The 25880-nt window shown below is 32.7% G+C and overlaps 1 protein-coding gene across 7 annotated transcripts in view; it reads right to left on the bottom strand.

The window, feature by feature from the left end:
* The window catches only part of LOC148612390 (histone-lysine N-methyltransferase EHMT2-like), a 42782-nt gene extending 22953 nt beyond the window's left edge, over positions 1-19829 (bottom strand). For 2 of the 7 annotated variants that reach the window (XM_088593767.1, XM_088593774.1), the window contains exons 1-7: positions 19788-19829; positions 6846-8045; positions 5214-5289; positions 4734-4787; positions 3676-4199; positions 2710-2763; positions 1718-1849 (exon numbers count right to left, since the gene is read on the bottom strand). In XM_088593767.1, the coding sequence (XP_088449893.1) occupies positions 1718-1849; positions 2710-2763; positions 3676-4199; positions 4734-4787; positions 5214-5289; positions 6846-8045; positions 19788-19817 (2070 nt within the window). In that variant the 5' untranslated portion in view covers positions 19818-19829. Of the gene's footprint in view, positions 1-1717; positions 1850-2709; positions 2764-3675; positions 4200-4733; positions 4788-5213; positions 5290-6845; positions 8046-18732; positions 18829-19384; positions 19442-19523; positions 19642-19787 lie in introns of those variants that run through there. The other 5 variants (XM_088593769.1, XM_088593775.1, XM_088593768.1 and 2 more) reach the window with 4 other exon arrangements.
* Positions 19830-25880: the final 6051 nt, after the last annotated feature.

Genomic DNA, 25880 nt, shown 5'->3' with positions numbered 1-25880 from the left:
ACTTGATGCAGTTCCCTAATTAAGATCTGAATGAGCAAAATTTCCCTTTTTAATATACTGATTAACATCAATCATTTTACTCAAACTGTTAGATTCTTTTATAAAGGTGTTTTTACACTGATCAACACTTAAATGCATAATTAAATCAGAAGCTGTTAAATTTATCAATGTGATTAGTATGATGTAAACATTCATCAATCTCCAATTTATGATAAAATATTGCTTAGTACACCTAATTTGAAGCCCCCTTTTTACTGACAAATTATCAATGCGATTGGTATAATGTGACCATTCATCATTCTCTAATTCATGATAAAATATTGCTTAATACACCTATTCGTAGTCCATTTTTTTGCTGACAAGTAATATGATGAGTAATCAAAACTGCTACTGTAAACATAGTAATATACGCAGTTGCTTTTAATTTTTTTCAGACTTTGTCAAGTGAATATATTCACAGGTATCAATCTTCATGCTTTCAAGAAGTGATAAGTATTACATAATTAATTTCATGATATTTTTCAAGGTTTTCTATCCACCATGAAAATAGCATAAATTAATAAACTGAAAAAAATTAATACAGTTACAGTAACTCTCCAAAGACATACGATGCAAATTGTATCTATCAAGTCAGAATTCATTAACTTAACAATAGTTTTTTTTTAACTTCTCTTTTTCTTAGTACATAAACAAACAGATTATAATTGCTATTATGAAAGGTTATTTGTACATGTAGAGGTTCAGTTATTTATTGTCAAAGGTAGAGTGAACACATGCCAAGTCTTTGAATTTGAATTCTGGGATATGTTTTCCAAGAAGATATTGCAGGGTGATATCATCATAGTTTGACTTGTATATAAAAGACAATAACAAAAATACTGCATCCCAACAAGTCAGTATTTATCACCAAACATTGAAGTTTTATCAGAGTATTCAAGAACTTGCACATATCATAGCTTAAAAATACTTAAAATTTACATAGCATAAATGTATACACAAATGTCAATATACTAGTCCAGCTAGAACCAGTGGAATTACAGTTGAGCGACTGCCTCACATTTTCCATAGGTTCTACACCTTTTCCTGGGTTTCATTTCAAGTCAGTGCAGATCTACAATTAGGGCAACCGAATACATTACCATTAATCAGATACACATAATATATATATTGGTATCAGTTTGTTTGTTTGTTTGTTGGGGTTTAACGTCCGAGCAGCAATATTTCAGCTATATTCAGACGATGAACATGAAATTAATGATAAAATGAACATGAAATGATGATGAAATGAAAAAGGGATGCGAAAATGGGGTCGACAAATTTTGATTGCCACTGGAAATAGGGAGAGGTGGGTAGGGTAGGGCAATTTAGCCTCCTGTGGCGGAGCCCTATGGTTCCTACTCCGGGAGAATACCACAGTAAGGTTCTTTAACGTGCGAGGAACGTGGCATCTTTCCCAACACGGTGCACCACTATAGTTTGCGGTCAGGCTTTCCGTATTATAGCCTGGAACCCCAGCATGTAACACGCCAGGGGTACCCCACTCAACCACCTGGGGCACACATCCCAGTTGCTCTGTGGGCAGAGCGCCCTAGCTCCCGGCTAAGGTTCTGAGCACTATTTAGTTGCCTTTTACGACAAGCTTAGCGCTGCTGCAGGCCTATTCTTTTAACACCTGGACCTGCACGGGGCTACTGGTATCAGAAAGAAGTTGTCTCACCTTCCCATCCATAGAATCTAAGGCTTGACAATAGGTTACAGTTGATCCAAGCTTCTTAAAACTAGCACCGTTGATTTTACAGCAACATAAAGGTATAACATCTTTGTCTGGGGGTAAAGGTCCAGCTGGGGCCTGGAACACATACATTTTATTTAATTACTAAGTAAAGTTTAACTTTGCTTTGCTCATAACTATGTTTAGTTTTTGCTCATACTGTGTAAACATTTTGGATGTTTGTGCATGGATAGAGCACTAGTCTTAGTTTAGTAATTGCGTTTAAGTTCATCTCATTCATTTATTTGACCTTGGAAGAAAAAACAGGAATGACTGCAGTATGTATGGATAACCTCTTTAACCTCTTTAAATATCATAATACACGTGTTAGACAAAAGCAGTATCATTCAATAATATCAAGAAATTCTGTATTTGTTGCTTAATTTGATTTTACATGTGCTGACATATTGTCAAAGCAGCATTATAATTCTAACAACTGACATTTTCTGTGAGAATGTTTCTGTTACATATTTCTTGTACAAGTTCTAAGTTTGCAAAAAGCAAATCACACTGACACTTTTTCAGTCACATAGAAGACTAATTGTTCCCCATAAAAATTGAAGACATAAAAAATGTAGAATTACTAAAATGACAACTTAAGAAAACATTATTAATATGTAAGGATAAAACTTATTTCTGAGGCAGAGGTCAACAACATCAAATAAGAAATCTGTTTCGTTGATTTGATACAACATATTTATACTACAATAACATGCACATATTCAAAATAATAACAGAATCTATACATGTCTATACAAAACATATATACAGTAATGAAGATAATTCAACATGCTTGGATGTCTTCTCTTCTTAAATTCTCATTCACTTTTCTTTTAGCCTAGATGATAATGATGAAATAAAAGTCATGCTAAAAACCAATGAAAGTAAATCAGCAAACAAATGACCACACTATAGCCAGAACAACAGACTTAACTTACATCCCTATAACACACACCCATAAATGTGGGAATCCTAGCCTGCACCTGCTTTTGCTGTAACATTTTGAAATATGTTAAAAGAGAGTCACATCCTTATCAGAATGTATACGACTGAGAAATAAATAACTAGAGGCTACTAGGAATTTGCTCAAACTGATAACTAATGTTTGAAGAAAAGAGGAAATCATATTAAAAACATTTCAACCTACCCAAGGGTTAAAGTTCAAATCAGCACTGGTCCAGATCTGGGACTTTCCATTTTTGATATAGGACCATTGAAATTTTATTCACCTAGGGTTTGGACCTGCTATGTTTTATATTTACTCTAAATGACTTTCCACTCTTGAAAGTAAAATTGAACTCCCTGCAACTCGTTTTCACACATGGAATCAATGGCAACTTTAAACACCATAGGGGTCAAAAGTTGTCATATGTACATGCATAAGTACAATGAAATTACTTTAAACAATCTCCCCAAACTTCAAAACATTGACACATGTAATGTAGCTGCAGAAGAGTTGAACTTAGAAATTTGCCAATTAGAGACTAGAAAGTCCTCTGATGGTTATCATGTTCTATCATGCAGTATCAAAAGTGAGAAGGTCTATCCATGATTATCCTGACAATATTTGGTTGCAAGTGGTCAATTTTTTTTTTAGCAGTTAAACAAAATGTGAAAAAATGGATGATGGACACAAAGTAATGTAGCAAGTTTGCTTGGACAATTTAGTTCAGGCGAAGTGAAGAAAAGGTCATAACACAAGGCATACACAATCATTTAAGTACCTACTGCATAAAAGTGGCCCTATCAGTATATCAATCTGATTAACTAAATCAAATGACAGAGAACAACTATCAGGTCCTTTTAGTGAATGTTTAAAATTAGCATCTACTAATTGCTATAAGTTTTTTTATAGCCCATTTGCAAGTGTGTTGTTTGAAATATAAATTTACAAAGTAACTTACGGACATTGATGAATCCTCACTTAACTGGTCATCTGGAGTTTTTGGAGGTGTGACTGGAAAACTGGTTTCACTAGACACAGACAATGAATCTTTTGATACATCAGCATCATTTCCATTATCAACATCTTGGGGTAGCACTTTATGTAAACCTGACACTTTGTCCACTTCACCTGATCCAATATTTTCTGATTCTGAAGGAGGATCAAGAGGAGGTAGCCCTACAGAGTTCATAGGATTAGCAACCATTGGAAAAGTTGATGCAATGAGTGGTTGAGACACAGTGGCCAATGGTTGTGTAATGTTTGTTGATAACAATATCACCTGATTTCCTATGGAATTAGGTGATGAAGAGTTTGGATTAGAAACAGTCAACAACAAAGGTTTACTTCCCTGCTGCTGCGGGAAGGCCACAAGGGGCTTTACAGTTTTTGGAAGAATTGACCTCATACTAGTGGGTGTTGGCATTGACATAGGTTTGGTGATGATTGTAGTCACAGAATGGTCTTCTATCCGCTTCTTTTTACCTAGAAATTCAAAAAGACGTTACTCATCACATGACAACAGCATAAGCAAATCATCATCTCACCTAATACTGATCTAAGAAAAGTCGGTAAGTTCAATCATTTGCTAAATAATTATTCGAACATCTTCTCAGAAAATGAACAGCCGATTTTTAAAAAAAAATTGAATTGCCTGCACATAATATATCAAAGGAATAGTTTCACTAATTTGTAGAGTAAATACAAATTGTCTTATTTGTTCTTATTACTGAGTATGTAGACTGCAAAATTGGCTTAAAGACTCAAATTGCGAAAACCAGTATCTGCAAAAAGAACTTGGTTCACAAATTTACAGATGTATATATCAACACAATAACAAGTACATGTAATATACTTAATGTTGTTGTTCAGCATCACATTTTCTATAATATTATAAAGTAATTTTCTAGATTTATTCAAAGATATCTTAGCTAGATATTGCCCTTGGAAATAAAACAATCTCGCCAAATAATTGAACTCTCTTTGTTAATTTTTGGGTTAATTCCCAATTGTTAGTACCTGTGGTACAATAAGGGTCTATCTTGGAACAACTTGAGCCTTTATCTTCTCCATCTGTAAGAACAAAATCTACAGATCCAATGCATACATCATCATCATGGAAGTTATCGATGTTAATTAAATTATAACTGCTCTGCTAAATCAATGTACCAATTTTTAAACAAAATATAGTTGAGGTAATGTAGTGTTAACTTTTACTGTTAATTTTACAGCAAGAAGTTTCTACCTGATCAGATGTATACTGGGTAAAAATGTTGTACCATGTACTTTTTAAATTACACATTACTTTTCAGCAAACTTTGATATATCGACCATAAAGGAAAACCAAATGTAGTTGCTGTGTTGATTTCCTCAATAGGTCAGTCATGTAGATACTAATTTTATCAGCTTAGAATCACATTTAACACTAAATGTAGGGACCAGGAAGTTGAACAACTTATTAACAACCCACACATTGTCTTTAAATATGAAACATCAAACCTTCTTTTTTTCTCTTCCTAATTCCAAAAGATTTATCCCCATCATTTTTGTCTTCCTGTATTGATCCTTCAATTGCCTAAATGTAATAAAAATATGGAGTGTTATTATACAATAGATAAACGTGTGCTGTGATTTCAATAAAAAAAGAAAAAAAATAAAACAAAAAAGAGACCATGCAATATATCCAACCCATGTATTTGCATGGAAGTTATAATCTCTTTATCTGAAGAGAACGGATGTAATAGAAAAAATCAAATATTTGTTTAAGAGTATCCATATGAACCCATGTGGATCTTTAAAATAAAAAGGTAAATGCTTTTATATTAGAGCCTGCCCTGTGGTGTGGGGGTTTTCTTGTAGTTCATTGAAGACCATGGGTTTTCATCCCGTTGAGGTTATTGTCTCTTTGACATATTCACATGTCCATCTCATTATATTATCCCAAACATAGTATAATATTACACTCACATGAAAGATCTTTATCTTCTCAAGACAATATTCGCCAATATAAAATAAATGAAATAACCCTATGATAAAACCAATGAGTTGCATAACTTCTTGACTTGTTCATTTAGACTGAAAGCTTCATTTAATATTTGATGATGAAAAAAACCTACAGGAAAATACCAGTAAGAAATAACCAGTTTGGGTATAGCTGTGTTTATCACTTACATTTTGTACACGTACATTGCATGTATTGCTGTTTTACCCATTTAAATACATTTTTTGAGAGTTAAATCCCTCAGTTTTCTTAAAAAGTTAGTTTTTTACAACAACATTTTATCTTTTCTTTGTTTGTACACAAAGGTAGGAATCTAATAAGACAAAAAATATATCCCACTTTAACAATGAAAATATTGGATATTTTCCCATAAAATGATAATTTCTGTAAATAGCATATTTTTTCAGACAAATTATGGCAATGCAATTAATATGAATTCTTAGTAAAAGATGCATGATTAGTACAGGTAACTACATACATGTACATGTATGTACATGCACCAGCCATAACATGTTAACATTTTCTGTCCCACCAATAGATTAAACTATCATGGTCTGTAATGTTTGTAAGTAAACCAACAATTATACTTCATGTACATGTATGATGAAGTATGTAAGAAAATATCACTATTTACAACAGTAATTTCTGTAGTTGCACAATGTTAAATCACGGCTGGACACTAACAGTAGTCTGGTAGTCCTGTGCCACCCTAATTTTGGAGAGGACTACTTGAAAATTCTAAATTTTGCCTTATTTTTCAAAAGATCTAAGAAGAGAACCGCCATTCCCATCTACAGACTACCTGCTCTACCTCTGAAGTAGTCCTGTTGACCACCAAACAAATGAAGTCTAACCCTGCTGTTTCGCTTTTGCTGACTACCTGTTTTTATTAATAATTTTCCTTAAATACACTGTTTCTGTTAGAAAATTACTTCACAATCATGTAAAATTTAAAAAATGAAATTTGTTAGTTACTGAATGTTTACTTTTTTTTCAAATACCAACTGAAAGTAAAACTTAGAAATAGGGTAACAAATGCACTTAAGCTGCCACAACATCCTTCATCTGAATAATATGTTATTAGTGATGCTTATAATTATAATTCATGAACTGCACATATATGGCCTTACCTGACTAGAATTTGGAGACTTTACAGAGAAATACTCAGTAATAGGTTTGCCTTTATGTTCAGGTAACTTTTTAGCACTAGGAGGAGTCTTTGCACTAGGTGGAGTTCTTCCTTGTCTTATACTTCCAAGAGTGTTTTTAGTTCTTTGAGCTGGTGATTTAGTACTTTTAGGTGTAGTTGGAATAAGAATCTGTGAATTCCCTTGATCCATTGAGGTGTCTGCATTGTCTGTTAGAACACTATCACTGCCACAACATTTTGAAATTTCTGGTTCTTTTTCCTCCTCATCATCTGCTTTTTCTTTCTTCTTAAGAGCTTTACTTTTCTTCTTCTCAAGAGGTAATTTGTAAGTACCCATTCTCTTTTTTCTTTTGTGAGTTTTAATTTTGAGCAATTTAGTGCCTTCAGGTTTAGAAGTATCTGAAGTTTCACTTATGTTTGGCTCCTCTTTCACAATCTCAGATTTATCAGAGTTTGATGTTTCAGTTTCAACACTGGGAAACAATTTTGGCATTTTATTTGGAGGTTTGGCACTTTTACCCAATGCACTGCCAATAACTGCTCTTTGTCGTGGTATTTTGGGAGGATTTAAAGTTCCTCCCATAGAAGCCCTTGTTCGTTGTCCTCCAAGAGTTTTGGATTTATTGCTTCTCCCCAAATTACTTAATTCTTCCAACATGCTTGAATTAAGTTTAATAGGACTATCAAAATCTGGAAGTTTAACAGTTAAATTTGACGGAGGCATATTTTTTGCAACCACATCTTGTGACTGTTTTGAAATAGGCAAGGCAGACTTTCGAGCCTTCGGCATTTTTGGGACAGGTTTAGTTGAAGTGGTGTCTTTTGTTTTATCATCCAATTTGTCTGTGCTAGAAGTATTAGTTGGAGTATCACACCTCGGATCATTCACTGGAGTACTAGTCAGTGAGTTATTGCGTAAAACTGGAGTGCCTTCCCTTGAAGAGTCAGGTGTAGCAACTTTACCATTTACAACATGAGTATCTGTTTGTGACTTATTTTCTGAAGTACTAGTAATCTCCACAGAATCATTTAATTTATTTTTAGAATTTAAAATACTGTCCTGAACACTAATTGATCCATTTTTTAAAATATCATTTTTTATTCCATTGACTTCACCATTCACACAATCAGAGCCTTCCTTCATGGCGGTCTTGGCAATAGCTTCCTTTAGATTTGCATTCTGTAAAATAAAACAAAGAACACTGAAAAAAAAGAACAAAAAAAAAGAAACCTTAGAAACATGAATTCTGATTATTCCATATTAGAAACAAATAAGAAGGTTCTTAAAATTTTTTTTTTCTGAACCCTGCAGTTTTTAATCTGACAATATTTGTCAGTCCAAAAACAACCAATCAAAATTTTAACCATAAGTTGACAAAGTGCAGATTAAGTATATGTTTAACATAGCATGATGATGGAACCTTTTGGTCTAATAAGGATTTATTTTTTTTATACATGTAGTTGATTCAATACAGTTTAAAACTCTATTTCCTATACCAATTTCCAAATTACCCACACCTATAAAGTTACATTTAAGGTATAGTTTTATCAATTTGTATAGTTAATAAAAAATGGTCTTATTTGTTTGGACTTTATAACTGACTATCGTATGTTAAACTGGCTTGAAGACAAATTGTGAAAGTGGTTTACAGAAATTACAGATGTACATGTATAAGTCAACACAATTACATGTATTACATTATACATCTAGTGGGATACAATGGATGACTTTCTGACAAACATTATACCATACTTAAATTGTATTAATATTATTTGTTAAAGAATAAAATCTTCCAGACAAATTAATGTCATTAATTTTTTGGCAGTAAGATATACATGTATTGGGAGCAGGAGTAAGGTCAACACCCTATACCAGATGTGTTTAAACATGCTAGTTCCTCTGATAGTGCAGGTACGAGAACACAATTAATTCCCCTTGGTTTTCGTTGTATACGAATATAATTTGATAGTAGGTACCTTCCACATTTTTTCATATTTTTACTGGAAACTTATTTGCTGAAGTTTTGCCTCTAATTGGTAGAATATAGGTCAAAATTACATGGGATTTTTTTTCATTAATCAATTCTGACTAAAAGTTGTGATTTGGTTCAGTGGAAGGTTAAAATTTAGGACTTTTAACTCAGTTCATTTGTCATGTTTACCCCATCTCCGAATTATATGTATTAATTTCAGAAAATGATGGTAAAATTTTCTACAATTTATATATAAAATCCTGTTTGTACATATCTTTAGGCCAGAGAAGTTTTATTCAGTTTGCGCCGGTGGAATTTTTTTAATCTGCTCAAATGTGTATATTGAAATGCACTTGAAAATTAATTGCGGTCTCGTGCCTGCATGAACCAGAGTTGATTTTATACAACACATTTTCTGATAAGCTCTTTGTCATTTGATTAAGAACCAGACCTTTAAATATTTCAACTCTCAGAATGTGTTTAAGAGAAAAAACTGAACACAGTTTAAAACCTGAATGTAAAGACCATGTCAAAGCATATTGCAAGAAACTGACATACCAGTACATGTAATTACCCATTGTTTGGCATTTTCAATTATATAAATATTAAATAATCTTAGCTCTATTACAACAATCCATTTTGAAAAAAGTAAAAATCAAATTCCGGATTTTGTTTCTAAATTTATGTCATGTTATTATCATGTAACCTGTGGGCCAAAATGACAGTATTCATTTTAAGCACTGATGTATTGCAGTTTGTTATACTGTCATGCACAAGATATGACAAAAATAATCATTTTAATCATCAAATAATAAAACCAAAAGAACAAATATTTTGAGTGAAGATTTAATGGGACATTTCCTTCCATTTCCAAGTACTAGGACACTAATATCAACATTGAAGTAGCATTCCTTAAATAATAATCAAAGAACAGCTGCTGTAATGTTAGTGACACATTCATAATTTCACTGAATACATAATATATAAACACCAGTATTGTGGAAAGACCTGTGTACACATGTTAGTGATGGTGAACTATAGGGTGACTTTCAACAACTGGCTATTAAGTTGTCATAAATTGCAATATGGAATACATATGACATGAATGAAGTATCTTTATCTTTGTAAAATATTTCATTACGTTCCTTTAAAAACTTCTATGGTAAAATTGAAGCCTTATCAAAAAGTGAATTCTGCTCATTAGGAAGAAATTTTACTGTTGACCCTTTAAGTTAATTATTCACATACATGTACATTGCGACTTAATGTTCTGATGAAGCAAGACTAAAAATGAAATAATGGAAAACAAATCGTTATTTACTGTATATAAAAGAGAAAAGCAAAGAGATTCTCAGCAGATTTATCTTTATGTATGTAAAACTGAACTGAAATCAATACAATATAATTTTACATGTATCAAATCTTTCACATTAGAACAATGACAAATAATAAACATCTAAATGGACCCCTTCCCTCCTTTGTTTCACCTCTTCTTTGCAGAATGTATAGGACTTGATGTGTACCTCCTACCAACATTCTTTTACATGATATATATCACGTTCTGTTGTCTAACTCTGCTTTATAATATCTATGTCAACAATCACTATATACGAGAACCAATAAACCAATGAACATTAAACTACCTTTAACTGTACAAAGAAAACCTGTCATTTAGAACAGAAAAACAGTACTGTACACATAGTACAACATGGAGCTAGCACTCAATACATCTTTCCTGTTTTAAAATTAAATAAAACATTAACGTAACTTATCTCAAAATGACTAGAAAATGTAGAACCTTGCATAGGCTAGAAACAACTTAAGATATCAGAGCCAACACATGTGTTACCTGTCTTTTTTACCTGTTCATGTTGATTGTGATCAAATATTACAGGTGAACATTCTGAGGACTATTAGCCATGAATCAGACAGCATAGTTAATAAACCATTCAATCAGTGTTACAGCTATGAAAATATATAAAGCAAACTGAGGAAAACACATTGTGATACATGTGTCTGAATTAATGTAGCAGCATACTGATATTAAAGTTAGACTTGATATTGTCTGGGCTATGGAACTCAACATAGATGTTAGTTCTATTCTGTGAAGTCAAATTCTCTACATTTCCTCTTTCTTCTAATGTAACAATTCTTCCCTATTTCAGTATAAACTGAAGTTGTTAACAAGAGCTCCCAGTCTTCATTATCATCATTTGTAGAATGGAAAATAGACTCCCCACACTACAAATGCAACCAAAGACACTGCTCCCTTGCTTATTCAGCCATGATATTAACAAACTATTAAATGAATTTTTCAAGGTTATTGGTTTGATGCAAGAATTTACCAACTCTAGGTTTAAACCCCAAATGAAAGAATATATGCCTTTTGTACAGACCTGTAAGTCTTTCAACTATTTCACCATTAATTATCATGCCAAAAGAATTACTATCCTCAGACTTCATTATAATAGGGACATTTCCCAGTCGAATTATGCTGGAAGTACATCAGGAAATCCTTTTAAAGTTGAACCAGTCATCTAAATTCTAGCACCAATATACATACATATGCATTTTAGTACACATCAGTTGGATTCCACACAGGACAATGAGTAACAAAATATTCTTTACACAGAATACTGTTTGTACTATAAGTAAGTCCTGTGCCATTCACTGCAGTGCACATGCAATTTATCACAATAAGAGTATTTACAAGAATAAACCAAATGTTATAATGATGGGATATAAAAAAGAATTGTTCCTTTAAGAAACCAGAAAATACATTTTGCTAGTGGAGGTTTGATTTTTAAATCTATCAACAAAAACATCATTATTGGTTTTGAACTTTGTTTCTTGTGTGTTTAAATAAAAGTGTAGCTGTTAAACAGAGTTAGAAATAGTAGCCTGCCCGCCAGCCCAAGATTGGCTATTTTTTGGCAGGACTGGCTAATTTTGGCAAAAATCAATATAGCCATATAGTAAAGATATTGAAAAATTGTATTCAGGATTGGCAAGAATTTGAGTGAGCTTCCTACTTGCTGCTTAAACAGAAAAATTCAAGAGATAATGATTATTATACAACAATGAACAATATTGTGTTAAGTATAATTTTTTTTTATATATTATATACAATGTATAATGTAAAATTTTTGTACACATATAATCTTTCAAGTTGAAGGTGAACTTTTATTACTTGATTTCAGGAGGTGTATAACCCAAGCAAACCACTTATTGAAAAAAAATACCAAGAAAACTATAATAAAAAGAGGTTACAAAAACCACACTGCAGTCATACATGAGATATATTGTGAAGTCTTCAGGAAAGCAGATTTATATACTGACCTACTTAAACTAAAGAGCTCTACAAGGTTGAATACACACATTACAGCTGACTAAAGGTTTCTTCAAATTAAATGTTTAATTGCCAGGAGAAGAAACATACATTAGCTTTAGTCAATCAGAACTGAAAGAGTGAAAAAGGAAGATCACCAAATTATACAATCATATAAATGCAAAATTTAAAATTTGAATTGGGTGCACAATGTGAAAACTGCTTCTTTTCTTCAAATTACATATTTCTTATTTCACAAGCATAAACAGAGAATTATGAATTGTGAGAGAAAAAACTTGAAAGTAACCACAGCTGAAGGAGATAAAAAGCATGTACATGTACATTTATACACTGGAACTAATCTCTGTGTATGTCAGATGTTACAACTGATTAGTCAAAAGCAAAAGGACAAAACTGACAATCTCTGTTATCTCATGTGTCATTACAAAAATCTTACCTGAGCAAAGCATCTTGAGTTTCTTTTGGTAAACAACAACACAATAAAATAACATGTACATGCCACTGTAACCTTTAAGTTCAGTATCAATTAAAATGTGTACAAGACACAAATGCTTAAAACAAGACTAAGGTTTAATTACCCTTTTGACATAAATAGCAGATCTGAATTTGTTACATTACTCTTCATATACCTGGCTTAATATTCATTGTAACACCAGAGTTTGAACACATTCCACAAGCCTCACCATTATATGCAGACATGCCCACATGCTTGCGGCCTAAATCAAAGATTGTAAAAATGAAGAGTCACTTTAAATATTACATTGTCACTTCAATACTAACCCTCTGTATTATTTATGTTAATTTAAAGGAAACTAAAGATGTAGCCGGCAATTAAGGAAGGGAAAAAAAGCACTCTATACAAGTTTTGAAATGAAGTAAGATCCTGGTCATAATGATTCATAAGTGTAATCTTTAAAGGTCTATCTGCTGTTTGGCCAGACTGCTGAACAATTGGATAGAACTATGAAGCATGCCTTATGAGCTCTGGAACAGAGCCAAGTTATTTAATCTGAAATCAATACAGCAAGAAAAGTGTATACACACACTATGTCTACAGTTTGAGGCTCTCAAACAACAGAAACACTGAGTTAAATTATGTACATACATGTAGAATATGTAGATACACAGAAAAAAAATACAGACTGCTGTATCTATATTGGTATAATTCATTTAGGCATATAATCAAAATATAGCATCCTCAAAATGAACATGCATTTTGAGGGTACATGAACCAACATGGAACATTCTTTAATGTCTTTAGAAAGAAACTTTTCCCAATGAACACTACTTGTAATCAATTTTAAAGGCATTACGTGTATGAAAAACATGCCTTCACTGATTACAATTTACAGTTTGGGACTATTGAATCGAAAATGAAAATAAAGTTCAACAACATTCATCAGATTATTTACATGTGTGAAAACAAATTTAACTTCAGCCAATTCTGGTTGCTGTGACTATTAATTCATCTTACACAGCAGCCATTTCTCTTATGTTTACATTCATGTTTGGAAATCAAGAATTTGAATTTATATGTACTTACTTCTTTAAAAAATTTAAAACATAAAATGAACATACAAAATGTTTACAAATCCAATCTTGTGACACAGAAAAAAGAAGAAGCAATTAAGATATAATTTTAATTAGATTGTTTACAAATCTATATAATTATAGGCAAAGAAGCTGCTACACAAAGGTACAAACTCGATTTCTCTATTTTTATCCATCCTAGAAAAAGGCAGAGCAGACAATAATTTTATATTATCTTTTATTCATGTAAAATGACCATACAGAAGGTAAATCATTCTTCCCTTGAACAGATTACATTAGCAACCTTTCCTATTTGCAAATGATTATGGATTATGGTTGTTGCCAGACAATCATTGTCCACTTGTTCATGAATTGTGTTGCAAACCATCTTCATTCTTTCTCTTAACCAGCAATGACATGAAGGTGTACAAGTACATGTGTGACTGTTAATGTATATAACAGACTCCTAGATTTTTTGGTACTTGGTGCACTCTTTTGTCTTCAGCAATTACATGTAGTATATTTAAGTAGACTGTCGGACAGTGTGTGATAGAGGGGTGATTACATGAGAGTAGATATCATCAAATGACACCTGCTGATACACTATTGCAAAAATCTTTCCTCACATGTTTTCTACATTGGGTATACATGTACATGTACAAATATGAAATTACGCATTTTGGGAAAGATTTATACTCCATGCTCTGTGTTAAGTGGAGTCAGAGTTGCTCATTTACTTTCGATACAAAATATACTGAGTAATCTTTTGGTTATTTTATAATATTTGTTGTGTGTGTCTGTTTTCCATGTCGGGTCTTTGTCCCTGGATTACATTCTTTTGTTTTCCGCTAGAATCCTGGCTCCCTTGATTACTTAATTAAATAGGATGAATTAATTTCCTCAGTGAGCATCTGAACTCTTGAAATTGAACCATTTTATTTCTTATTGTTAAGGGGTTATTTTAATGCAGAAGTTGCACCAAAACATTGAATTGAAGTGTTTAAACGGAAAAATATGTCTATAGCTTATTCAGGTTTCCAAAACAAAAAAACAAAAATAAACAGTGGTGTTACACAGGAAGGAACAATTAAGTCATCATATTTAAAAAATATTGTTCCAATTTGTAATAAGTTTTTCACACAAAAATTCAAAAGTATGTACATGTATACCTAGTATAAACTTGATTGTAAATGAGTCTGTCTAACAAATGAAAAGATAACAAAAAGGAAAAAAAATGTAGTTTTGCAGTGATTGGGATTAGAGGGAGTGATTTGGATTCAAGAATGGTCCATTGAAGTTCTGAAGATCACTAAAAATTGTCTATTCTAAAAAATTCAATCCCAAAAACAGGCTCAAAAGGTTAACAAAAAAGAAGTTCTAGTCCATCAGAATTGGTAGGATTTAATTATAAACAACTTGAAGTGATTGATTTAATCTATATGTACATGTACATCTTCAGGAGGAAACTTGGACATAAAAATGGCCCAGTTGCCATACATGTACATGTAATAATGGTCCTTAATCTATGGAACTGTTCCTCTAACAGTGATCTCCCTAGGATTTTTTTATAGCGCTGTATTCAGTGTGTGTGACAGGACTATATTAGGACATGTATCAAAACATTCTGCTTAGTATTTTTGCGATATTTGGGTTTTTGATAATGGGCAGCACATAGGACAAAAAAGACATCAAAACAAATAAATTTTGAAACATATAAAAATGAAAATCAAAGATCAATTACTCTAAATACAGTCAACTCTGAATTAATCAAAGTGATGTTAAAACAGAGGTTTTTGATTCTGGCGAAATTTGTACCATGAACAAAATTTCAAAGATGTAAAATTAAACTACAATCATACAATTGCATATCCCACATTATTTAGAACTGTTAATGGAGAGTTAAACAGTATCTAACTTCAAACACATTTACAAATTTTGTTGTTCAAAAGTATTTCAACAGATTATTATCCTAAACTGTAATTATACTCAAATGGAACTCATTCCAGCTAAGGAAAATAATTTGCTTGATCAACATACATGTAGTACATGTATCAAGACTTTCAAAACTAGACACTTTTTATTAATTTGATTTTTCCTACCAATTTTACTTGGTTAAAATAACTGCTCTTCAGTTCCTGTTGTTAAGTCGCTAAAATTGTTAGGGACTTCTTGCACTTGTAATTTCAGTACTTTATATTCGCATATGATTTGCAAAATTATATTTTACTACTCATGTCATGCTGCAGATCTGTGCCACGATTACCGCCATAGCGTCATAGTTTCACAAGAAATAAAAAATGTACCTCTTAAATATCATACAAGTGTGTTCTACGCATGTTTCTTGCTTGTATGAGAATGGGAAGTTTACATGAACTCACCAGTTACATGTAGAATTGAACATAACCCAGTTTCCGATTCAAGCACAGGGGCCCATTACAAGTTTATATAGGTCATAGACATTAGCAGGGCTCAATTATAAATATTCATTGCCAGTTTTTACGTTGCTAATATTGTCAGCAACTTCTTGCACTCGTAACTTCAGTACTTAATATTAGCATATGATTTGCATAAATATGTAGTTATATACGCCACATAATGCTGCAGATCCCTGCCATGTTTACCGCAATAGTTCTAGCTTCATACAAGATAAAAATGTACCTATTCAGTATCATACATTTGTCTTCTACATGTGTTTCTTGCTTGTACAAGAAGGGGAAGTTTCCATGAAATGATTGGTTAGTTTGAACATTACCCAGTTTCTGATTCAACAAAGGGGCTCATTACAATTGACAATATAGGTCATATACAATGTACATTATCAGGCCCCAAATATCTAAACATGTATATAGTGTTAAAGCTGGTTCCCGCTAACCAGTTGTTTTAATTGAAAACATTTGGGTCATCACAGTTTCAAAAGAGTTATCATATCAAGGGAACCAAGATTCTGTCAGCAGTCCCTGATTTTAGAGCGTATCACATTTGTGTCATTTTGGATGTTTAAAGTAACCCAAAATCAGTGGTAGAGAATATTTGACAATTAGCGACTTTGAAGACTTCAGTCTTCGATTAAATCATAAATTATTGATAGAAGGATGGAGATTTTGACTGAAAATTGTATTAAATGGAACTTGCTTAGCGTATCTAATGCTGCTTGGCAAATTACTGCAATGATTTCATTCCCTACATGCTAATTTATTACTTAACATCCAAAAAGGAGCCCCTCAAATCTTCAGTTCATTTGAAGACTAGATTTTAATTTTAATTGCAGAAATATTAGAATATTATCGAAATGAATAATTGCCATGAACATATTTACAGGATGTGTTGAATGATATAAAAGGAATTACATTTGGACAATATTCTTATGTACATGTAGTGTTCTGAAATACAGTGTTCTAGGATTCCTATTTCCTGTTACCTGGGGCAAGTGAAATTTGGGTCAGGGAAAGTTAGGTACTTAGTTACACTTTCCCGTGGCAAGTTGAAAACTACATATGCTGTAATGGTTTGTTTCGTTAGGAAAGCAGTCATTGACTGTGGGAAAGTTGATTTTATATGGATTTTTCCCGAGGAAACCTCAATTTCTGTAAAATCCTTGAACACTGAAATAGTAGGGAAGTTTTAGGCACGAATCGGCGACATAAGGTATTTTGATAAATCAAAACTCAAAAATAAAATCATTAATTTCTTTAACAAGACAATGTCAATGCAAAATTAATGGACAAAATTTACAATTAACACCAGGTGACGCAAGAAGAGCAGTGCAATGAGTGGGTGGAATTGTTGAGCAGTTAGGGCAAATACAATGCACATGTATGGACACAACATTCAAACCTGATACCTCTCTAAGTTTCGACCAACGTAAATACATGCAATTAATGTAATATGAGGCAGGTGTAACCTGTAAAAGGAAAAAATATTCTAGCCATTTTTGTTTGAGTTGTTATCGAAAGAGAGATAACTCTGGTCAAAATACCGCTATAAGACGAAGTAGAGTCCCGATCATGGGCAATATCTGATAACGATAGGGTGACTTCACTTCACTTTTGGTGTCGTCTGAGGGCGAAGTAAGTGACATAGTCGCCCGAATCGCCCAGTAGTGTGAGCCCTGTATTGAAGACCATACAATAAATGCATCTTAGTGAAGAAAATACATGTAGCAAACTTTGTACAGGAAACTCCAAGACATGACTCCTGTCAGACTGAAATCAGGGTATCAGTGCTTCCAAGCTATGAATTCGCAATAAATACCGTTATGATGGCTTCGTCCTCTATAATTCAAAGTACATGTACATTTAGTATATAGGAAAAATTGACAGAAAGGGGCAGGATGCTTATAAAAGCTATCATAATTGGCAGGGTGCATGCACTCTGCCAAACCTGTCTTTAGGGAACACTATTCAGTAGTTATTGAAGTGAATTTATTTTGTGAAGTCCGCTTGTAAATTGTAAAAAAAAAATACTAAATATAAACGACAAAAGCTACAACTCTTGTTTCAGTAACTAATGTATGCATAGTTTGTATTCAGTGATATACATCCTTTTTACCAATCTACCATTTGAACATCAACATTAGAAAATCTCTTTATACAAAAAGAAACCTTCCCAATACTTTTTTGTTTTTAATAGTCATTGTTACACTGAACCATGGAGTTAATCAACAAAATGGTAATACTTGTAATTCTTTCTCATCAGGAAGTAGATTTTACAAAAATGATACTAAATCAGACAAAACTGTTTTTTAGTCCACCTGATCGAGGTAGTAACAAATGTGCTAGACTTTATGTTTCATAATTACCTCATCACATTTTTACACAATACAAAAATACCATTCACATACACAATGTACTACAGAATAAGATATTGAAAATTGTGGTTTGCTGCACACGTTCCTTGGGGTAATCTCTCATCAGTAGCATTAGAACTAAATTATTAAGATGTTCAAGTTTCAAAGAGAAATTGTTTACAAGAAGTACCAAAACCCACACATATCCCAGTAGGAAGTCAAATTCTACCATAAAATGTTGAAGCTACATCATGGTAGCCAATGCTGTCGTTGTAGTACATGTAGTATATTCCACCACTGTCCGGTGAACAGGAGTGTAGGCCTCCTTAAATATATATATATATATAGAATATTGCTAGAAAAGGATTAAAAGTAATACACTAACCAGTTCCAAATGAAGAGTATGACACAATTTTCACAACACACACTAGAATACAACCATACACTGAACATACTAAATAAAAAAGTTAATCAAAACCGAACTGGTAAACTTTATTTTTGAAACTATTAAAAAGGGGGATTACACACTTTCAAAGCACTGTCTACTTCTAATATATAATTCAATAACAGTGTAAATATATATGCATATTGTTTATCTTAAGTTTAGTCTGGAAATATAGTAAGAACTTTAGTACATCAAAAGCAAATAAGTAGATTTAAACTTCAATTGGGCTACTTGTAAAATGTAACTATTCCAGTAAGAGAAACATACATGTAAAACAAAAAAAATATCAATATACAAAGCCTCCCCCTTTTCTACTTTTTCTATTAGTTTTAAATAATCAAAACATTATTCAATATATTGGTTAACTGTAAACCTTAAACAACTGTCTTAAAGGAAATAAGCCTGGACAAAAGAGGAAATATTTCAGTTTAACAACCTTTCATCCGGTTGTTTCGCCATCTTTCGTTCAATGGCTTTGGCGACCATTGGCACTCTGAAAAACATGTAAAATGTCAACAGCCGTTCTCTTAAGCCAATAAATGTTAATATGAACATGTTATTTAACTATTAGTTACATTAGAACTAAGAATTCAGGGTTGTCTTTGTCGTCATTCATTCGTGCAATCAGATGGTTTACTTCCTGCCAAGACCAACACTCGACAACAGTCACAGAAAAGCCACGCGATGTAAACAAATCGATCATGGATTGCGCAACAAAGAAGTGTAAACAGTGTGCTATATTTAGATTGACATCTGAAATAAATTGTTTATAGAGTAGCTAATACCCAAAGTCACTTATTTTATGTTTAACAACTGTTTTGAAAGTATTGCTTTCTGACCTGCTCTATCGTCTCTTTCTGTGCCGCCATGAAGAAGGTTGTGATCACGCATGCGCTTTTAGAACAGCCGAAGTGCTCCTTAGTTCCCGCGGTTTTGCCACCAAGACCAGAAAGCACTACTTGAAGTAACCATTGACTTTCACGCATTCTGTGATTGATTTTTCACAGATCCCAAAATCGTTTAATTAATTAATAATTTTTTTTATAAACATCTTACCTTAAAAACCGATTTTAAATGGTTCTTTAAATATTACTTGGCGAGCGAACCTTAATAGGTTTACAGTGAACACAAAGTGAGTGAACTCGTCTGGTCTTAACATCATTTGTTTTCCTCTGCCTAATTAAATTTCTACCAATAAAACTAACTGTTAATAAATGAGTTTTTAATGATATTCGTCATTCTAAATGAGACTAGTCCGAGGATGAGACCAGGAATTTTAACTTAAAAGGCACCGTCCTTGGTGAGATACAGGGGCAAAGGATTTAAAAATCTTTACCGGAATGTCCGTGAAATCATATTGAACATCGTGCTATTCAAATTGAGAACATCACTTTCAGACAAAAAAAAAATTTGTCAAACAGAATACTTGGAGCGTCAATTAAACCTTTTATATTTTAGAAGGGTCGCTTGATGTGGTCATAGAGTGCATGTAAGACCTTTTAAGATTAGGTGGATTGGTTCGTGTGTCATGCACGATTGACTTGTTTTCCTGGATCTTATTATCTCCGAATTCTTATATTCAAAACCTATTTAATATTAAGCACAGGATAACTGAAGTATTCAGATACAATGATTTATTTACTCGTTCCAAGCAAGTACCCAAGGGCGGGTGTGCTGGGCGTAGGTTCCGCTAAAATAGAAAAAAAGTATGAAATCTTGATTAAAAAAAATCAGAGTACCTCATGTTATGGTTATTTATTGGCCCAATCGCATATTTAATTATTCCTTAGTGGAAGTTATTATTTTTCTACAATTTCTATACGTTTTGTACATGCTTTCAAATAAAACATTTGGCCCGACCTACAGCGTATATATACATGTATATATTTCAAAATTTGCACACCGTGCCTATAAAAAGGAATAATTATACATACACTGTATACATAAGAACTGAAGTCTTTTCATTTAGTTTTGTTTATTGTGTGGGCGTTCTGATGTCTGAACAAATGAACAAATCATTACTAGACACTGCGTCCGAACATTCAAATAACATGAAACGCACGAGTGTACAATTCATTCGAATCTTGAGAAATATGACAGAGAAGATGCTACATGCATGAAGTAAATTTGTTGAAATACAATTCACTATAATACGATACATTGCGCATTAGCTAGTCTACTACAACATGCAGTTGTAACCTCGGCCAAATTGCAGCCTTATTGACTGGATTTAACTCCAATTTGTTTGTTTTGTTCAATTACCAAGGGATAACAAAGGTTATAATTTTATTAATTCTTGTGATCTTAAAATGAGATAAAAGCAAAAACCGTAATTTCTTGGCGTTTTAAATATACGCTGAGAAATGCATACATTACTTGACACTTTATCTGGAATAAAAAAGAATACCCATTGCGCATGTGCATTACATACCTAAGCCAGTAAACAGCTGACCTAGAATTCAGTCGTCATTGATATTTAACAGCAAAACTATTTATATCAGTCAATAGTACAAGCCGGCGACTATAATGATATCTTGTACCGGCTGACTATAAATCGAATAGAAGGAAACCACAAACTTCTGCTTTGCGTGTCACCAGAATTTTCCTTACTTGGTGTGAACAATGGACACATCTACCTTTATTGTGTGTCTTTGATACTAATAGTTTTGATTTTAAAAAATGGCATACACACTCTGCTCAGACTTATTACAGTGCATTTGACTTATAAATGCATGATTTTAGACTGAGTTTATAGGTTGGTATATACCTTTTGCGACTTAATATGTTCTATCATCACACGCAACCCTAGTACTTTAAGGCAATTTTGAAAATTATCTGTGATTTGGAACTTTTATTACGTATGTATTTTCATAACAATTTCTTTTACAGTCATTCTCCAGGCTAAATGAAAAGATAAAGAAAAGGCGTATAAAAGTAAACTGCAACCGAATAAAATTATACAGTCACATACTGGAGAGCCTGAAGTAGTGGAATTGGAAGGATCCAGTTTCAAGAATCATCATTAAGTATTAAGTAAGTAATACTCCAGTCTTCGTTCACAGGTTTTACTGCACTTCTTTTTAATTAAGCAACAAACTATATACAAAATGTACATAATTCTCAAAACATTTTAATTATACAATAAATTTGTAGGGTAACGACCCGGGTATAATGGGCTGTAAGCTTGATAATTAAGTAATGCACGTTTAAAGCACAAGCTGCTATTTAAAGCGCGGGCAGACTACCGAGTGGCTATAAGTCTGTGTGTGTGTGTGTGTGAAAACAACCACTCGACATTCTTGTGGCACTTTAATCAGCAGCTTGTGCTTTAAACATCCATGATACGAATAGGTGTTTTAGGTGCTACGGTACCACATCTAAATTACGAGTGTTAATATGTACGAAAATAATGCCAGTGAATTAAAGAAAGTATGACAAACTTACTTAAATGAGACAATTTTACAAAGTCTTTGTGTCACAGTATAACTCGTTTTACATGAAATAAGCACTACAGTCTTTGTAAAACTAATATAATTATTGGCGGTGTGAGAAGTATATACTGATTTCTAGAAGAGTTGTTCTTTGCAGTCATAGATAATATCTGGTAAAGATAATTTGATACAATTAAGAAAAAAAATCAATATTACCTCAATGGCTGTTGAAGTAAATGCAATACTTTATTCTGTTTATAAATGAATATGTTACCGTGACAGTAATTGATATAATTCTAACCAATATAGCTCAATTGTAGCACGAGTGATTTAGCTTTTTGATAAATGCGTAAGAATGGTTCTGATATTTCAAAATGATCGATAAAACACAAACTATCAGTTCATTTGTAACGTTATAGAGAAGACTCAACTAAGTTGGGAAACTCGTGTCTTAGTATTTTTGTTCCTGTATGTTCTAATGCGTGAAATTCAATTGGGGGAAACTTGTTCATGTCAAATTACACAATAAAAGAATTCAAATGCTAAGATCAACATAACTGTATTTCCATCAACATGTTAACAAACTTTGCACCAAACACAACTATTTTATCAGTGCATTACAATTGAGAAATGAAAGAAAATAAATCATGTAAAAATGAAACGGACACAAATTAAATTAACTAGATCCGATTGTAGGCGATACATAAGATATCATATCCCTTCAAAATGGCGTGGTGGGAGAAAATGATACAAAATAAAATGTTTATTTGAAAGAAGACCATGCTTACTACTTACCAATATATCGAACAAGGCGTTATGAAAAAGACCAAAACAATTTATTGAATAATTGGACTGCAACATCGAGCTTGAAATCCCACCCTTACGTATATATCTTATCGCTGTATTTCTGTAAAATATTTCATAGGGTTTTATATTCTTTTACACATTTGAATGATTGATATATGGGTATCTACAATTCAATCGCACCACCGGATAAGTAATTGGAGTAGTAAGTGGAAATGGGAAATATGTCAGGAAAACAACCCCATTAAACAGTGAAAAAAACACCCTACGTATAGTTGCATATGTATATTTATATAAGCACCCTCACAAGTGACTTATACTTACATCTCCATTTCCCATTAATTGTTCCAGAATTCACTCAAATCTCATAAAATTTCTCTACTCAAATGTCAAAATTCTTGTGATCAGATACCCTCCCATTATAGTACAGGCATCTTGAACCCAATTATAGATGAATGCAGTTAACCTTAATTTATTTCTGCTCACTCGCATAACCTGACGACGGCGGCAACCATCACATCGTTTTGTATGTATTGAAATTTCCTATATTTTTACAGATAAGCTTTCAGAACAGGGTAGTTGTTATTTTACCTGACGATTTAAGCCCCGCATCAAAAGTTCTTCGCCCCCATAGTGTCGATGATATCGTGTGCCCATGAGGACAAATATACTCCATTCGTCATAGTTTTCCTCCACACATAATTATGAACACATACAGATGGTGTTTACGCTTACTCTTTCGACGCACCTGGTCAGTCCTTCCAGTTTTTTTTGTTTTGATAGAGTAGTGTTGGTCATTCAATTTTATTTTTTGTAAGGTCTTCATTTGGCGAATCTTGTTTATTGACTTGCCTGCCACCGTTTTCTTTGTTTCGTCTTAAATTTTAAGATTTAGATGTCGAATATAAATCAAAAACTATTGATATGGAGATGTGTCCAGTTCTAATCATGAGGACATTTTTATTTAAAAAGTTGTAAACCTTAATATACGATCTGATGCAATTTATAGTAGAGAATAAGATTATTACAGAAAAACTCCGGATGGTCTACAATAAACAGATTTAAGTAACAAATTGTTGGGTGTTAACTTATTCTGTTTTATTAAGGTGATTATAAGGCTCAATACATACACCTGGGACATACACTTATGTTACTATATAATAGTTTGTTATTCAACAAAATACCATATTGCACATCTAAATTGAAATTGTTATATAATTTTTTTTTATCCAAGCAGTTCATATATAAAACATAAACATAATAAAAAAAAAGTCATCGAATAAGATCTCATGCCGGTTCAAACCAACATATACACATTTTCATATGCATTATTTTTTATTCCATGTCAATGTCTTCTGTCTTTGGTGCGCGTATGTGTATCCCTGAAGCACTGAATATCCTTCGTAACAACTGATGATGAAACAGTCATTTAGTGGGAAAAATACCCCCTCAACTCATGACCATCCTCTGACCTCTGACTATCTCCTTGGTCTGTCAAGATCCCATCTTTATATGAAACCTTTACCTCTTCTGGACTGAAGTCGCCTACGTGAAATTTCATCAAGTTTCTGTGATCATCGCATGGAACTAGAGTGCCACCTTTTGAGGGATTTACAACCCGTTTCGTCGCTTTAGACTTAATGTATTGGGCCTCCAGCATTAATGTGCCATCTGATTTCGTAAAGCTATGCACTTTATCGGCATTTATATATTCTCCGACTGTTCTTTTTCGCACTACAGTATCACTCCACAAGTCATTTCCGTCGTTGAACTTAGCATGAACTATCACTTTTCTTGCAATTATTTCATGATAGGTTTGTACTCCATGCTTACCGGAGTATAATACTTACATCTTGTTGCATTGTAAAATAGTCTCTTTTTTTATGTTGTTTTATTATATATGGCTTTTAAAGAAAAACTGGTTTTTTTTAAATAGAACTTTTGGTTTAATTTTAGATTTAAATGAATACTTGGCTCTTAAACCTGAAATGAAGAAGAATCATTGTTTGAGCGTTATATAAAAAACTGCATGTCTAGAAGTTGGTAGAACACACCAAAAATAGAATTAACTCTAACAAGGGAAAAACCAAATTGTTTATTGTTAGCAACATCTAGACCGATCTAGTCTATTAATGAGTGTTTTATTGCAGTGAATAGTATTATAGTAAATTCTAGTAAATTCACTATGACTTCAAGTGACTGTTTCAACAGATAGCAGAACCCATCCTCAAGATGCGAATGTTATATAAAGGTTGATATGTATACGCATTAAATCATTAAAGATCATTAATAAAACTAACAAACAAAAAGCCTTTATATCTCACAATGAGACGCATTTGTTTGCCATTCTTTATACATCGCTGATACAAACATTTAAAATGTTTTGTTTTGTTTTGTTTTTTTTTTTTCTAGTCTTTTTTTGTTGTTGTTATTCTTGATCAAACTTTACGACAAACGTGATGACTTTTCATTCAAAACTGTCAACTTTCCTTTCATCTGTGACAATATCCCTTCAGCACCTGCGTATGGAGTGTTCATATCACAACTCATACGTTATGCCAGAGCTTGCTGAAACTACGCAGACTTTTTGTATCGCGATAGAACTCTAACAAATATGCTTCTGGAACAGGGTTATGTTGCTACAAGATTGAAGTCATCGCTACAGAAGTTTATGATCGTCATCATGAACTCGTGGAT

The sequence above is a fragment of the Perna viridis genome, chromosome 7 (genome assembly GCF_037379345.1).
Source record: "Perna viridis isolate PV_CMFRI_1.1 ecotype Kerala chromosome 7, ASM3737934v1, whole genome shotgun sequence".
In the NCBI taxonomy this organism is placed as follows: Eukaryota; Metazoa; Mollusca; class Bivalvia; order Mytilida; family Mytilidae; genus Perna; species Perna viridis.
The sequence above is the reverse complement of the archived record's forward strand: the minus strand, read 5'-3'. Positions and strand labels throughout refer to the sequence as shown.